The 16,476-nt window shown below is 41.2% G+C and overlaps 1 protein-coding gene across 1 annotated transcript; it reads right to left on the bottom strand.

The window, feature by feature from the left end:
- On the bottom strand, nucleotides 1–16,212 carry ero1b (endoplasmic reticulum oxidoreductase 1 beta). The gene is made up of 16 exons (XM_076728597.1): nucleotides 15,723–16,212; nucleotides 12,615–12,734; nucleotides 10,924–11,007; nucleotides 10,447–10,488; nucleotides 8,210–8,292; nucleotides 7,457–7,530; nucleotides 7,022–7,142; nucleotides 6,315–6,361; nucleotides 5,897–5,908; nucleotides 5,776–5,802; nucleotides 4,718–4,810; nucleotides 4,284–4,530; nucleotides 3,866–3,935; nucleotides 3,577–3,663; nucleotides 2,611–2,744; nucleotides 1–1,981 (listed from the first exon to the last, which is right to left on the bottom strand). The coding sequence occupies exons 1-16, from the start codon at nucleotides 15,885–15,887 to the stop codon at nucleotides 1,921–1,923; spliced, it is 1,467 nt and encodes a 488-aa protein (XP_076584712.1). The 5' UTR covers nucleotides 15,888–16,212; the 3' UTR covers nucleotides 1–1,920.
- Nucleotides 16,213–16,476: the final 264 nt, after the last annotated feature.

Here is a 16,476-nt window from a genome sequence, read left to right as displayed (position 1 = left end):
ACATTTTCCCATCATAGCGGTCAGCACTGGACATGATGCAGTAACACCTCCACCCTCCTGCTGATCTGCTAGCACAGTCTATTATCCTCCCGTCTCTGTGCCATCACACCTCCATTTCACTTGGGAGGAAATTTACAGCGTGACATAAAAAACTGAAGCAATAATTCATCTCAAAAGAACTCCTTGTTTTCCTGTTCAAATAAATCTAATAAATCTGTCTTGATTAATGTTGTGCTTGAAGACAACCTGGCTGAAGCAAAAAGCGTACTGGAGAAAATTAGGCTGCACTTCTACAAAATACACAGCAGCAGCAGCAGCAGCAGCAGCAACAGACAGACAGGCAGACAGACAGAAGGACAGACAGACATACAGACAGACAGACAGACAGACAGACAGACAACCCATTAGTCCAAACACACAAACAGAATAATTAGTCAGTTATCGCAAAAGAGCAAAAATCTGCGACTGAATCAAGTCATATTTCATCATCTTATAGCTGCAACTGTTGATTATCCGAACACAGACACACAGACACAGACACAGACACACACACACACACACACACACACACACACACACACACACATCCACACACATCCACTTGCCACAGTGGCCAATAAAGCTGCAAATGACCGGCCATTTTCAGCTACATGTAGAAATCCATGTTCAGAGGAGAAACCTTCAGCTGCTGCAGGCTTCTTGGATGTGAAGCCATTTTGAAGTACTCTGCACCTCCTATGTGTCACATGACACGATGTGGGTTCAGTCGAGCGAGCTGAAAAGTTTCAGTTCAACTGTAAAACTTCCACATCAAACCAAACTGAAGTTAGTTTGATGATCACACGTTTTACTGGCTGAGTTGGTGGTTTAAGGTTGGATACTGAACAGCTGGACTGGACAGAATTCTTTTAACAAAAAGCTTTGAGTCATGTTGTCACCAGAATCCACATGAGGAAACCTTCAAGTAGACGTCTGACACATATGTCTGCACTGCGTCGCCTTCAAAGTGACACAGGTAGATGAGAAATGGCCGGCTAAAATTCTGCAACATGTGGCTAGTGGCAACGTCTTACACACGTACATACATAAACACACACGCACACACCTTCTAGCGAGCTGACACAAATTAGGCCTGAGATGGTAAACATGAGCAGATTGGTCCAGATCCTCAAGCTTCAAGAAACAAACTTCTCTAAAAACAACAGGAGAAGGTGAGAGAACCAAACAAACAGGCAGCAGCGTCCTGACTATCATCTGGACAAACAGGGTCCGTCCTGACTGAGTCCTTCCTCGGGACAAAGTATTTCTTCATCCTTACAAAGAGCGTGAAGGTCTGACTCAGGTTCACCAGTGTGAGATCCAACAGGATGTGATGTCAGCAGAGGGTGGGGCAGCAAAAGAGACAAATGACCGGTGACTTGATTTAAGACGTTTTCCCTGTTTTAACTCAAACTCAGTCACTTCCTGTTGAACACAGTTTAATCTGCGTCTGGGCATCATCAGCCCATCCGGTCACCGTTTGGTCCATGACATCACTTCCTTGCAGACTGATTTTTTCTTCAGGTTGTTGAACATCACAACCAACCTGCTGATTTTACTGGAAAACTTCTCCAAAATGAACCAAAAAAATATTGAGATGAAAAAAGGTCAGAGTCAAATTTAACCGCGGAGAAAAACTGTTTTCAGAACCTCGAGACTTTTCTGACGAAGGCAAGAGGAGGCAGAAGAGTTAACATTCATGATGTACCAGATGGAGGAGGAGGAGGAGGAGGAGGAGGAGGAGGTACAGAAGGGAAAGAAGAGAGAGTGTTCACTGCTGAACCTGATGTCCATGAAAAAGTCCTTCTGGGCGAGGATTAGACTATTGCAGTTCTCAGAGGGCTGGCCCCGCCTACTGGCCAGGTGAGACATCGCCTTCTGTTACCTGTTCTCCTTCAACAGCAGCCGGAAATTGTGGAGCTGATGTATACTGGTGGACAACCTGAGACAGAGACAGGGTGTGAAAAGAACCAATAAAAACACTGAGATTCATCAGTGATTGGCTGATCCTTCCACTCGTTAACAAGAGACAGTTGGACTGTGTATCTGAGCAAACAGTCTTCTTCTATGGTCTGAATCAAAGCTTAGTGAACCAAGACTGAAGTCAACACTGTTAGCGTGTCAACAGAATGTAAATAACCAGCAGCCACCAGTGTGACAAGGCCTAGATTAAACTTAACTGTTTTTAGTAGCGTACGAAAATGTCATGTCCCGTCATAAATGATTACTCAGGCACTATAATTAATTAGTCCAAAGGGCATCGCTCATATGAACAGCCTTTCACAGCATTTACTTATAATCAATATTTGACCAACCTACAATAAAGTTATTATGAAAAAAAAAGCAATTATGAACTGACTAATCAAATTTGTGTTACTACGATGCACTTGAGAAAAACACAGTAAAGAAAATCAATAAAAGCCTCATTAAATTTGACAGTTACTCCACGGTCTCACTCGAGATAAATTTACTGACTTTTAAAACGGAGGTTTTTAATTTCATGTTATTTAATTCACTGAAGTGTCTGCCTGTCAGTCTCCTGTCTGTCCTCCAGGTGAGCTGTGAACATACCTGCCAAAGCCGTTCAGTAAGGCCACAATCTCCTGTCGAGTCAGCTGGAAACCTTTGGAGGGGCTGTGTTCAGGAAGGTTCTGGATCTCCTTCTCAGAGAAGAGGATCTTCAGAGCCGTGCCCAGACCCTGAGTCTGCACACAACACGCAGGAAAACTGTAAGAAACCTCTGCGACCTCTTATCTGCATTTAGCAGGAATACATCTGTCATATTATGCTGCACCGACGCATCATTTTTAGCCATTTCTGGCCAGTGCTAGCCATTGGCACTAGGAGCAGGTAGCCGTTCGACAACACATTTCAGCTTTACCTGATTCTCCATCAAGGGAGAAATTATTACAAACATTATCACAACACATGTCCTCGAATATCCAGACATGTCAGCTGCTGAAAGAACAGGACTTAGATGAGAAGGTGGATGCTGCTTTCATGTCTGTTTGGGAAATATGACGCTCCAACCAGCAGCTACTTAGCTTAGCATAAAGACTGGAAACAGAGGGAAAGAGCTAGCCTGGCTCTGTCCAAAGGTGACAAACCCACCTCGCAGCACCTTTCAGGCTCACTAATTGACATGAATCTAATTTGTTTATTTATTTATTTATTTGTTTATTTTATTTCCCAAAATGTCAAACTATTTCTTTACATTACATTTTCTCATGAAGCACTTTTTCTTGAAGTGTCTTAAATACACAATGCTCTGCTGAACTCTGCTGTTTAACATTTCAATCTGTGCTTTTCGCCAAATATGAATTCTGGCTTTGGCAAAGTTGATGATATTACTCAGTTTTGTCACGATGAAAAAGTCTCTGTGCGTCTGGAACCAGTTTAATGTATTCATCTGTCTGAACAACATGTGGTTCAGTCTCATCTGTCTTGTAAATGAGATCTATATTTGATCAACGTTAATAAAAACAAGAAGGAACATCAACTCAGTTCACAGAGCAGAGACACAGTGACGTGGCTCACCTGCAGTTTCCCCCACAGTCGGCATTTACTGCAGCCGACGCAGTCCATGATCCTGGAGATGTTTTTAAAATGGAGGCGGAATTCCTCCTGAAGGATTAAAGAGATGAAACAAGCAGAATTTCTGTATATTTACATGTATATTTTAAAGGTTATGGAGTTTGGATACACTGCTATTTTCCAAAAACAGAGTTGCACAAACATACAAACAAATAAATTAAACTGTTGACTGCTTTCTGGCTCCTGTGCTTCACTGCTCATTAAAAAGATGGCAAACCAACATCATTTTCACCTTTAATGTTTTGGCTTCCATTTTGTGTCCAGCGAACATGGACTTCTCATCAAAGTGCATTGGGAAAGCTCTGGAAGACAAAAGGAGCTGTTAGTCTTAGAAAATGACCCGTGACAAATACATGATTCAAGCACATTTCTGTGTTGAAATGCACTTCTGAAGTAGCAGGCATCACTTCAAAGTTTCCTGGATTAGTTGTGCTTCAGACTTTTGGGAGCAAAAAAACACTAAACTCAACTATGATGACGATTAATGTGTCAATTATGTTCAGATTGATTGATTGATTGATTGATTGTTTGGTCTATACCGAGTCATAAAGCAGTGAAAATGTCCTTCAGTTCCCAAGACTGCCAACTAACAAAAGAAATAACAAAACAATGTTTGATGACATTTCGATTTAGAAGACAACAAATCTTACCTGATTTCATTGAAGACCTGCAGCAGCAGGTCCTTGGTGGCTCCGTCCTCCTGAGTGTTTCCAGTGTACAGGTTGACGAATGCTCGTTCAAAGTACGGAGCCACCTTGTAGAGCGCCCGCAGCTCGATCAGGTACAGGAAGTACAGGTTCTTCAGCCGCCGCGTGCCCTCGCCCTTCGTCTCTGCCGTGTCAAAGCGCTGCCGAAACTCCTGAACATTTGGACCCCAGACTGACTTCCCCCAACCCTCTGAGGAATCAAACACCAACAACAGTCACCGCTTTGTTTTAGGGATTTGGTAAACTTAACAAAATAAATAACAAAATAAACTAAATTGAAATACAGTCAGGTGTACTGTGCATGTCTCAGTGCTACCTCGTCTCATGTTTGATTGACTTGACACTAAATGAGCTTAATTACACTGAGCTTGTCTTACCGTCTAGCAGGTACTCAGCACACAGGTGGATGTTAATGCTGCTGTGGAGGCCTGAGATGAGCCGGTAGAAAACTCTCTTCTCTAAACACAAACCTGGGCACAGAGAGAGACAAAGCAGCAAAGCTAAGGACGTCTTATTAATCAAAGCAAACTAACTAAAGAATCTATGAGATGTTAAATGACTAAAAGCAGATTTTCTTTCCTCCCTCCAGTCATTTTCTCTTCAGGCAGATGGTTTTGGTTTTATTTGTGCTATTTTAAGATATCTGTCTCTGACATTTCTGCCTCCGCCTCAATGAGGGTGTTTGGAATTTCATTTAAATGCATCTGCATGCCAAACACCACAAGGACTGATGGTGTTTTTTGGGTGAATTTACCCTTTAAGCTGTTATATTTACATGAATCCCTCTTCTTGTGATAAAGCTGCGCTCTCAGCTGTGTATCTCTAAACCCTCCACAGGGAGATCAGGAGATTCTGGTCTCAAGATCTGAAGTGTGACAGTTGCAGCAGCAGAAAAATGTTGAAAGAGCCTTGAAGTAAAACTGTGGTGCCATGAACTGGAAGTTTAACTTTACAGATTTAAAAAATGTAGCATCCACGGTATCATGTTTTTATTGAATCGATTTGCTAATGGTATATTGTGTCACCTGGACTCCTGACTGTAACTTGTCTTTCACATTTGTACATGTTTGTGATTTCATGTCTTCCTTCTCACTCTGTCTACCAAAACTCGTCATCTCCAGCACAGAGTTTCAATTATGCTCTGATTTATCTGATTTGATAACACGTCATTTTAACCAGGCTGTATAACTGATGACTGACAGCTCTGTTTGTACCCAGCACACTGTGCGATCTTTCAGCAGGCAGACCGTCTGCGGAAACACTCGAGGAGATAAGAAGGCTGCTGCTAATCCAAATAAAATGGAAACACAAAAGTGCTTCACAGTCACCAGAGATGCAACTTCTGTCTCGGTCAAGAGCTGCCAGGAAGAACATGCTTACAGTTTTGGTAAAGGGTATGGCACAGAATATTTCCTGGAGATGAAGATGTACTTACCTTCAAGCCACTTGTAGAAACCCTCTCCTGCAACGTGAGCGACATCAGAAAAAAGAAGGTATCAGCTTGTTACAACGCAGCTAAAAATAAATTAATGTGAAGGCAGTTTAGTTTTACTCACCATCGTCATCTCCTGAACACACAGAGACAGAGAGACAACAAAGCTCTGTTAGATCTGCTCTATTAATAAGCACAAACACACACCTCCCTAACATCACAAGCACCCACAGACAGACCCACTCATGAAACAAAAAAAACAAAAAAACAGAAGAGAGCTCATCACAAGGTTTCATAGCAACATGGGAAACAGTTTGGAAACAGTTAAATATGGACGTATCTGATCAAAGAATAAGTGGTAACACACATCTGGTGTCATGTGCGTTCCCAGCTTTCAGTACTTCTCGACTCACAGGGCACACAAATACTGCACAGCAGCACTGTCACAATAACAAAAGGCTGAATTTTTATCCACTTTTACTCTGTTGAACCTGCGCTGATGAAACTGTAAACTGAGCACTTATTGATTTTCTTAGACTCACCTCTGCTCGGAGCCAGAGGGTTCAGAGGTCGGTACACTGATCTGGGCCTGTCAACCAAAGACATTTTTATTAATGATCAGTAATTAACACAGAGTCAAACTGGCAGGAGGCTGAGCTTTAAATTTGAACATTTCATGGCAAATGAAAAGGACAAAACAGAATTAATCACTTCCTGTTTTGTAATTTGCGGGAGAAACCTATTTCATTTTCATCTATAGTTTGTTAACTCAGTGTTGTATCACAGACTGCAAAACCTCAGTAAAAACACACTTCTCTGCAACCAACATTCAGAAAGACAGTTCTCTTACAGAATAAAGGATCCAACATTCTCATATAGATGCAGATTATTACCAATTATTAATTCCGATAACAAATATATCTAAAAAAGACACAGATTATCATTGTGTTGTAATAGTATTTTGTACATTGTGACAATATAAATATAAATAATAAGGATACATAACGACGGAAATATTATATATACTGTCAATACTAGAATCAATCGAATATTAATTGAATAATACCGATAAACCATTACTCAGTTTATCTGTACTGTGCGGCAGCAGAGGGACGAAATGTTATTTTTCACTTCTTTCCCCACAGAAGACAATCAGCCACCCTGAGCTCCAATCAAATACTCAAACACAATCTGGAAGCACCGACGGTCATCTAGCCATCGTGTGTGTGTGTGTGTGTGTGTGTCTCACTTGAAGCAGTTTTCCTCGTAGATGCTGTTCCAGACTCTCCAGGCTGAAGGACCCTTGTATCCAGTGAACCGCTCTGGATTCAGCAGCAGATCCACATACTCAGAATCTGGAGAGGTTTCATCTAACACACACAAACACAAACACACACACACACACACACACACACACACACACACACACATTAATGGAAACATCATCACATGTAAGAGAGTTTGTTGTGATGTGTGAATTTGTGTCTGGCTCCACCAACATGAACGTGATCCTGATGATTGTGATCCTTTCCCACTAGATTTTGATATTGACATGTTGGTGGTGTTTGATTAAATGTCAGGGGGGTCGCGAGAATCATTAGGATTCATCCTCTCATGATACATTTCATGGCAGTAGTTCACATGCTGTCGATCAAAGTGTTGGACGGGCAGAGTAAATCCTCACCATCCAGCTCACAGAAGTGATCCTGAGCATCGTCGTGTCTCGCCCAGTCAGCGAACGCCTCCTTACTCTGGTTACTGAAACAGGAAGTGATATAAACTTAATGAAGAATTAAGAGAGAACTACATACAGGAACATGGTCAAATGAAAAAACTCATCAAAAACCATAAAACACAAACTTGAAGTTCTATGACACAGATATCAGTGAAAAAGACTTCTCACTTTCTGTCACTCTTTGGGATAATAATCAATAGATCAATAATCAGCTCCTGTCTGATTAAAATGTAACAAGCCTGAGAAGAGAAAGGAGATCAGTTTGTGATCAATGCCTGCGACCAGTGTTTGAAAGTATGAGTATGTATGGTTTAATCAAACTTCAGGGCTCCGCAGGTACCCTCTCGCGTGTTCTCTCTTCCTGGTTTGCCCATCGTGAGGTTATTTTTAACCTTTTGAGTCGAGCGAGCTGAGCAGCTTTTAAATTTCTAGAGTGCTACACTAAAGCGTTTCTGTGGTTTGAATATTCCTCTGTCAGATTCTCTAACTCGTGCTGCCCCTCCACATTTTCCATGACAGACGTGCAGTGAAGGTGAGTCTGCCGTTCGTCGTGAACTGTGGGAAACAGCCAGCAGCTGCCAGTCAGACGTTGGTAAATGTTTCACTCGTTACTATCAGCTGCTGAAGCTGCTTTGCATTTGTAAATGAGTGGCTGCAGCTGACAGAGTTAAAGTGCAGACAGGAGGAAGACTGTAGTGTCACCTCAAGGTGCTGTTGATGGCGCCCAGTTCTTTCGCCTGTTCACACTCTGTCATGTCCGACATCGTATTCGCTGCCTGGGAGTACTGGAAAGAGAAAGAGAGAGAGAGAGAGAGAGAGAGAGAGAGAGACAGAGAGACAGACAGACAGACAGACAGACAGAGACTGTTAGTAAGAGGAGTATCATAGCAGTTGATATCAAGCCAATACAGTATTAGTACTTTTATTAACTGACTTTGATTAATACTAATCTACTGTACCAACTCACTTATGTTTTCTGTCTGTTCAACATGAAGCTATAACCGGCAGCTGGTTAGCTTAGCCTAGCATAAAGACAGAAAGCAGGGGGAAACAGCTAGCCTGTGTCTGTCCCAGCTCCTCTTCCCAAAAACATTCTGCTTTTACACTTTGGTTTTGATACAACTTAAATAAACGAGATACAACGTGTCAATTAGCGAGCTTTAGAGACGACGGCGGTTCTGACCAATCAAAGGGCTCAATAGGATCATGTGACGTGTGAGATTTGCCACAGATGAAGTTTATTAATTTACATTTTCCAGTAAAGAAACTTTACCCTTTTCAAGCCTACTGGTTGAGTGTTTGATACTCAAAACACAGATTTCAGGTGGAGTATCATTTTAACCTGCTGAGTTACAAATGTGCTGGTCAGAGCTTGTTAGCTGAGGTGGCACATATTCATGCCTCCTTCCCACTGAACAGTGAGTGACGGTCAGTGAAACACTTTCGACCTTGACTGAGACGACTGCAGATGTCCAAACACTTCTGCTTCATCACAAGACAAACATCAGAGTGCTGGCCAACAGCAGGCAAACACTCAGTCCTCAGTCTGTACATGGAAACTACCAGAGGAGATAAGCTGAGTGGTCCGAGAGTTTACAGTGTGTGTGTGTGTGTGTGTGTGTGTGTGTGTGTGTGTGTGTGTGTGTGTGTTTATTGAATCAGCTGATGAGACAGAAGTGCTGGAACAAATGCAGCAGGTCATAAACTCCATTAAACGTGGAGTTTGTCGTCAGAGTCGTGGAGTTTAATATCAGTCTGAGGCTGTGTTTGCAGTCTGCAGCTTACCGGCTGTTTGATTATAGAAGTTTGGTGATGTTCTACACTGTATTTTAAAACCAACAGTGTGTGTATCGCAGCCTGAAATATTGAGCAAAAATGAGTCGCACTGTTCCTTCATTATCATGAGCACACACACTGTAGTTTATTTTGACCACATACACCGCCCTGCTGCCACAAACACTCACTAGAGCACCAAAAGTGGATTAATCCGCCTCTGAAAATAGTCCCCACCAAATATACTATTTCGTCCTGTTTGTTTGATAAAACCAACAGTAAGCAGCTGTTTTAGGGAATTACTTTTTTCACAGGAAACTGTATAATTGTGGTGTTTTCAGAGATTGACATCTTCAGAAGGGACCAGTGGGCTTGGGACTGAGAGCCACAGACAAGAAGTGAGACAGTTTTGAGAGATGGACTAACATGTCTTCAGTAGGATTTGTTGACTAACATCAGCATCAGCCTTTAACTCTGTATTAGGCTGGAACTGATATGAAAGTTTTACATGTGAATGGGACATGAGGTAGTTGGATCCAGGTAGCGATGACAGTGATGGGCTGTGCTACAGCACAACCCTCCTGAGCCGACAGACTCTGGATCAGCAGCTAACAGCGCAGCACAGTACACACCCACAGCAGTGAGCAGCAAGTGCAAGTGAGGCAGCCGATTCAGACTGAAAGGTTTGTTCATGATGCCTATTTTTCTTGTGTTTATTTGACCCATCTCCAGCTTTAATGCTTTGTTGGTCCCATCCAAAATGTCTCTGTGGACTATCAGTGACTGAACTGAAAGTCTGGTTAGATTCATAATCTTGTCGACATACTCTTTAGTTCCTGATTTCTATCTAAAGCGGACAAATTAAGACAAAGTTCCTGTATCTACTCTGGCTTCTTTTATTAATAGGAGGGTTTTAAGGAAAGTCTTTATATTTCTCAAAGTAAAACACTGAAAAAACAACTTTCTGGTATCAGTTCTGACACATTGACACTAGTGTTCAAACAATACCCACACCTACAGACACCGCGATAAATAAAACAATAAAAGCACAAAGCATTATGGGCCGTAGGCATATAATGCCTGGACTGATGGTTAGTATTGACCAGATGCACATTGTTATAAACACGTGTTGTGTTTCTCACGGAGAGTCAAACCCAAAGACTCACCTTGTTGTAGTTGCCAGACTTGATGCCCACCGGAATCTTACTCTGCGGAACAAACAGAAATTAATGAATGAACACACAAACAGACAAACAGACAAACAAACAAACAAACAGACAACAGTTTAATCGAAACAGCAAAATAAATGAACCCTTAATCATCCATGTTTTAATCAGTGTTTTTTAATGGGTAAATTTTGTTCAACTTGTGTTGAACTAAGTGAATTCACAGTGAATAACTACATATAAAAGTACAGGCGCACAGACTAAAATCAATCCCTACTAAACATCAGTCAGGAAGAGCAGACAGGTGTTAAAGCCACATTCTGCCCTTGGATTGTTTTTTTTTTTTTAGATCCCCGTGGGTTTTACCGGCATACCGAATTTGCCATAAAGGACACTGCTGAGGTTCTAGAGAAGTGCTCTATCAGTAAGATGTATTATCATGATACTAAGCAGATGTGGGTGTGGTTGGCCACTGACCTCTGGGCAGGGCTCCACATGGCAGTCTTTGATGGCACAATGTCCATCATCAGGCCAGAAGGGACACGGACGCTTCAAGTTCACCTGGAGAAAAGACAGAGAAACATGTCTGAGTGGACTCGTCACCTCCCAGAAGTTTTGGTGCTCAAACACAGCTGAGTTTAAATTTAAATCCTTTTTAACTCAAAGTCAGGCTAAACCAAACTAACCGCATTACTACTAAACTTCAATCAGAAAGTAGGATTTCGTCAGATTCATAGTCTCATTTCTAAATGGAGACACAGCTAAGTCAAACATCACACAAAATCTGACTAAAACAAATGAAATAATGGCTCATCTCAGCGTGAAGATAATTCTGCTCCTGAGCCCATGTAGTAATATCCTTCATACAATGATTTATTTCACAAACTGGTGAACCTCGACCCATCCTTTCATACATGACACCATCACCTCGGGTGGTATGACGGTATACGCGGTGAGATGGTAGAAATGTGTCCACTAGTAAAGATTTCACCATATCGTTTCCACCACTGAAGCCATCCCTGTCATTCGCAGGATCTGCTCTGCTACCCTGTTACACAGCCAGCGAGTGGGGGGACGTCACAGAGTCTAACTGCCTCATACTCTTTTCTGCTTGTCTGTGTATTGTTGCCCACTGTCTCGTTGATGTTGTGGATATATCCAAATATACACGTACTATAGAAATCAATGCACAAGCATTCATCATTACGGGCGTGTCCTCGTCCTCCTCCTGCATGCTCTAACCAGGCCCCACCCTTCACCTCAACCAAAAGGAGTGTTTCCAGGAAGAGAGGACACGTCTAACAGGACAAATGTGCGACATATGTGAAAGGACAACCTTCTGCTTTAATTATGCTTTACACAGTGTCACGGCTGTTTTGGGAGCAGGGTTGTACTAACAACTTTGTTCTTTTGTCATGTTAGCTTTAAAACTTTTTTGGCTGAAGAAGCAATATTGGCTGAAAACATCGTCCTCTAACTGCATCTGTTCATGGACTACAGTTGCAATAGTTTAAGTATTTCAAAATACTTCATTAACACAACAGTGTATCCTGTTGTGTAACAGCCATTCCAGACAAACAACAGCTCAATGTGACTAAATGCTAAAACGGTTTTACTTGACATCTGCTGCTTTCTCCAGCAGGTGCAAATCAAAGCATCCACACAGACAGGTTTTTTTGCATGAGCCTACATATCAGGGAGTGCCCTTTCCAAAGTGCTATTTACAGCAGCAGCCGCTGTTACTGTGACGGCCTACGTAACCATTCGTCAGGCAGAGTGAAGCAGATAAATGCCGTCGTCCATGAGGTCAAATATGTGAAAATTGAAAGTTGTTAAAGGAACTTGACAATGAGGGAACATCATTTTTACAGACTTTCTGTAAGAAAAAACACATTTAAATGAACTGAGCCCAGCTAACCTGACACACACTCTCTGTTAGTGGAAGTAAACACTTTCACTGTAGTATAGTAGATAAAAAAGGGGAAATATGTAAATGAGCACCTAATTGATTAGTGTTCACTGTAAAAAACTATTCTCCCCCTGAATTTTAGTATTATTGACCTTATAAATTTGATTTTCCCCATTTTATTATATAAATGTCTGGAAGGTAGTTCATACAGTCGGTCAGGTGAGTCATGTCGTGTTTACAGTGAAGCAGCAGCTCTTACTCTGTAGTATCTGAAGTAGTCTTTCTCTGTCAGCCTCTTGATACGAGGGTAAATCTTGAAGTTGTTGAAGACGTCGATGCTTTCGACATCACAGAAGCAGTCGTCCAGGACTCCTGTGAGCTAAAAGAGAGCAGAGACAAACAGGGTTTTACTATAAATGAGAACTTTTAAATCCCACATGATGAAACTTCTGACAACGTGCAACAGCAAAGTTAAAATTCAGGTAGTTTTTAGGATTAATCACATTTTTCCTCAACATATTCTTCTTTGATTTAATTCTCTTTAGCTGTTTCCATGTTTCACTCACACATTTATCTCAGTGAATAAATTCTCAAAAGCTGCAGGAACTTTCAATACGTGAGCCCTGAACTAAGTATTCTTTTCAAAAATAATACATGAAATAAAAATAAACCAGATTAACTATTAGAGAATGTGATCTGATGCTTGGTTATGAAAATAATCACCTGTTGCAGGATATGAAATGTTGAAACCAAAGCCTGCGCTGGCTGGTCTCTAATCTCACCTTGTACCTTTCGAGGAAAACACATCTTCATTTACTGCTGTCTGCCTTTCAGCTGCAACGCCTCCATCAGGTTGACTCAGTTACAGCTAATACTAGGTTCAATTAATCAATGATGTTTAGAACATATAATACACTGTGCATGTATTTTTTAATGTTATTTTAATCAAGTAAAGTGCTTTGTTAGCTTTGTGTTTTAAATGTGATCTGCAAATAAAGATTAGAGCTGAAAAATTCTGTCATTTAATCGACTGATTGAAAGAAAAACTAAACAGCGACTTTTCCCCATTTTGCTCAAATCAGCTCTTCAACTGTCAATCATTTTCTGCTTTTTACTGTTTTATATCATTGTAAACTGCATATGTTTCTAGTGAAGAGGCTTTGGACTGACTTATTAATTAACTGTACCTGTCGCTATGGCAGGTAACCAGCCATCACCTGGAGTCTTAATCCACTGCACACATCTGCTTTAAGTGGCTAACAAAACAGAGTCAAGTGTCTGGTCAGCTCCCAGTTGTGTTTGTCAGAGCACACAAGTAAATTCAAGCCACGACTGATGATTATTTTCATTATCAATAGTTTTTCAGACCAGTGGTGGAAAACCCAAAGACACTCAGTTTATTGTCACAGAACACAAAGAGGACCAGCTGGAGTTTTGGCTGATCGTTTCAGCTCGAAAGTAAATATGTTAAAACTTTCCTTGAATGAACTGCATACAACACAAGACCTGATGTATTAGTGAGTCGTAATTCAAAGTCTATTCAAAGCTTTGTTAAGCTACGTGTCTCTTGGTTTCGTTATTTGCATTGAAACAGATATGCTGCTGTCCCTCAAGCGAACAATAACCATATCAGGGTTTTTTCATGCGTGTATCCAGTAACTTCACATTACCGGTAAACATTTTTAATGGAGACCAGTCGCTGCCTGGAGAATAAGACAATCAAACATGTAGAGCTTTGTAAAATAACTATGACTGCTAATTGTTTTTGAGCCAATTCCATATCGAAGTTATTGTGCTGAACTAAATTACACTTTTTGCTCACAATGACAGGTCTGAAGAAATGGACAATTTGTGCTCATCACAAAGAAAACAGACAGTGTTTAGTTGGTATACTTCCAATTCATTATTTCCAATTCATTAGTAACAGCAGACCAACTGTGAAAACACGTGAAATTGGTCAAAAGGCAAACGTACAGTTCAACATATGTGATGACTGAAGAATCCACTAATAACTGAACAGTAAATTAATATTCAGTTGACTTTAAATTGAATTTTTATTTCAAAGATGTTCTTATTCCTACCAATAACTGGTACCAAATTACATTGTCTGTTTCAGGCAAATACCAAGGATATTCTTCAAAAAAAGAAAATTATAGACCGGTATTGCAGTAAGTTAGACAGAAATACCTGGAAAGTCTCAGTATGGCATAAACAAATCACATAAACCAAACCTCAGCTGACCTCAGAGTGCAGCAGTCCACCGAGAGCCAGGAAGGGCAGAGAGAGGCAAATTACTCTCAGCATATTGCTGTTAGTTCCTTGTTCTTATTTCTGTGTTTTAAATCCCTTCAAATCAAAACTTCCTCTGCATTAAACTTGGTGCCCATATGTCACAGCAGCAGCTCTGGTTGTGGGCTGAGCTGTCACTACAGACCTCCAGTCCCGTGCCTGCCCGGGGGACCGCCTCCAAACACCCAGCTGTCAAACGAAACCCCGCCCCTCTATCGGCACCTCCCACTTTGTAGTCCTCTTCCGGGTCTAACGCTGTTACGGGCGATTGTCGGATGTGGCGCAAAACACTACAACTCCCATGAGACCGAGAGAAGCGGGAGCTCTGCCACCGCCAATCACAGTACACCACGCTTTTCTACTGAGCAGTGAAAATAACAGCAGTTTCAAGACGTGTAATTTTGGTTATTAATTGTTATTTTTCCTCCTCAAAAGTCACCATTGCTTTTAATTTTACACTAAGCCTCGAAATGGCGGGAATATTAATTTGTAGAGATGGAAGAAACCAACAGTAAAATGTGAGACGTTTTCAATAAATCAAGAATGTAACAGCTATGGGACGCATTTCAAATAAATGTGTAAAATACCATCTTATAATATACCTTTTACCATCAAATCGCATCTAATAAGCCTCGCTTGAAAAATCTTTACAGTTTTCATAAGACAGACAGAAATTTAATAAATTACACCAGCAACAACAAAAACAACAACAACAACAACAACAACAACTGGTATTTAGCTATTCACCTACAATGTGTTTCCTTTCTCGGACACCTATAGAGACTAACTTTAATTTTATGAGTGCCAAAGATAAAAAAAAATAAAGATTACACAAGAGTAGTAATGCTACTTTCACACACAGAGAAGCACTGCTGCTACTAGCAAGCATCACACACACACACACGCACGCACAGTGACGTCAAATTAAGATGACAGTAGAAAATGCTAGAAGATTTCCTGAATGGTAGCTGGTGTCGTGTCGTACTGCCACGTTTAAAGCTTTACACAGAATGACGAAACCCGTTATAACATCGTTTTGAATTTAACGTAACACAAGCACCGTGTGGAGGTAACTTACATGGCAGAAGCAGCTCTGGTCTTGACTGTCTGCAGCTCTGCTCGGATGCTCGCTGTGCTGCGTTTGGGGTCGTACGTTGTTTTGTTGAAACCAACCCAGAACAAAGTTCCCGAAGAACCAGGCCAAGAGTAAAACACTGAACGCTTGTAAAGTTACTTTCCACATAACTCACGCTGCTGACGGTGACCCGGTGGGGAAATAAAAACCAACGAGAAACAGAGGGATATCTGTCCGCTCAGCTTGTCCTCCTGAGTGGCGAGTTGGTAGCTACGGTAGCTTCAGGCTAGCTGGAGGTAGCATCCGCAGGCTAACAGAGGCAGTAAAAATCACAGCGGGTCGGTGTTCTAAGCAGCACGATGTTTGAAAACCCTCACATGGACAATTAGACCTCTTGCTCTTCTAACAGACCCGGGGTCATTGTTTAACGATGGGACATGACTCTGGAAGTTTTGTCCACCAGCGTCCCCCTTCTGTACAAAGTTAGCAAAACAAAACTAGCTTACTTCCGGTAACATCTTCAAAATAAAATACCTGTGCCGATGCATAAATTACCGCAGCTAAAATATTCAGTTCAAATACAACTGAGGTATCCTAAAACACGTTATGTTCATTACAAAATTAAATATCAGTTTTAGAATGTATATTTACTCAAGTACCTAATTTAATTACAGTGTAGAGGTAATTTTAGTATTTTTATTTTATTCCCTTTCAACTCTACAGTTCCAAGTTTCAAAGGGAATTGTTATACGTTTTA

Source organism: Chaetodon auriga, chromosome 4 (genome assembly GCF_051107435.1).
Source record: "Chaetodon auriga isolate fChaAug3 chromosome 4, fChaAug3.hap1, whole genome shotgun sequence".
Classification (NCBI taxonomy): domain Eukaryota; kingdom Metazoa; phylum Chordata; class Actinopteri; order Chaetodontiformes; family Chaetodontidae; genus Chaetodon; species Chaetodon auriga.
Note: the sequence above shows the minus strand (reverse complement) of the source record. Positions and strands in the feature narration are given on the sequence as shown.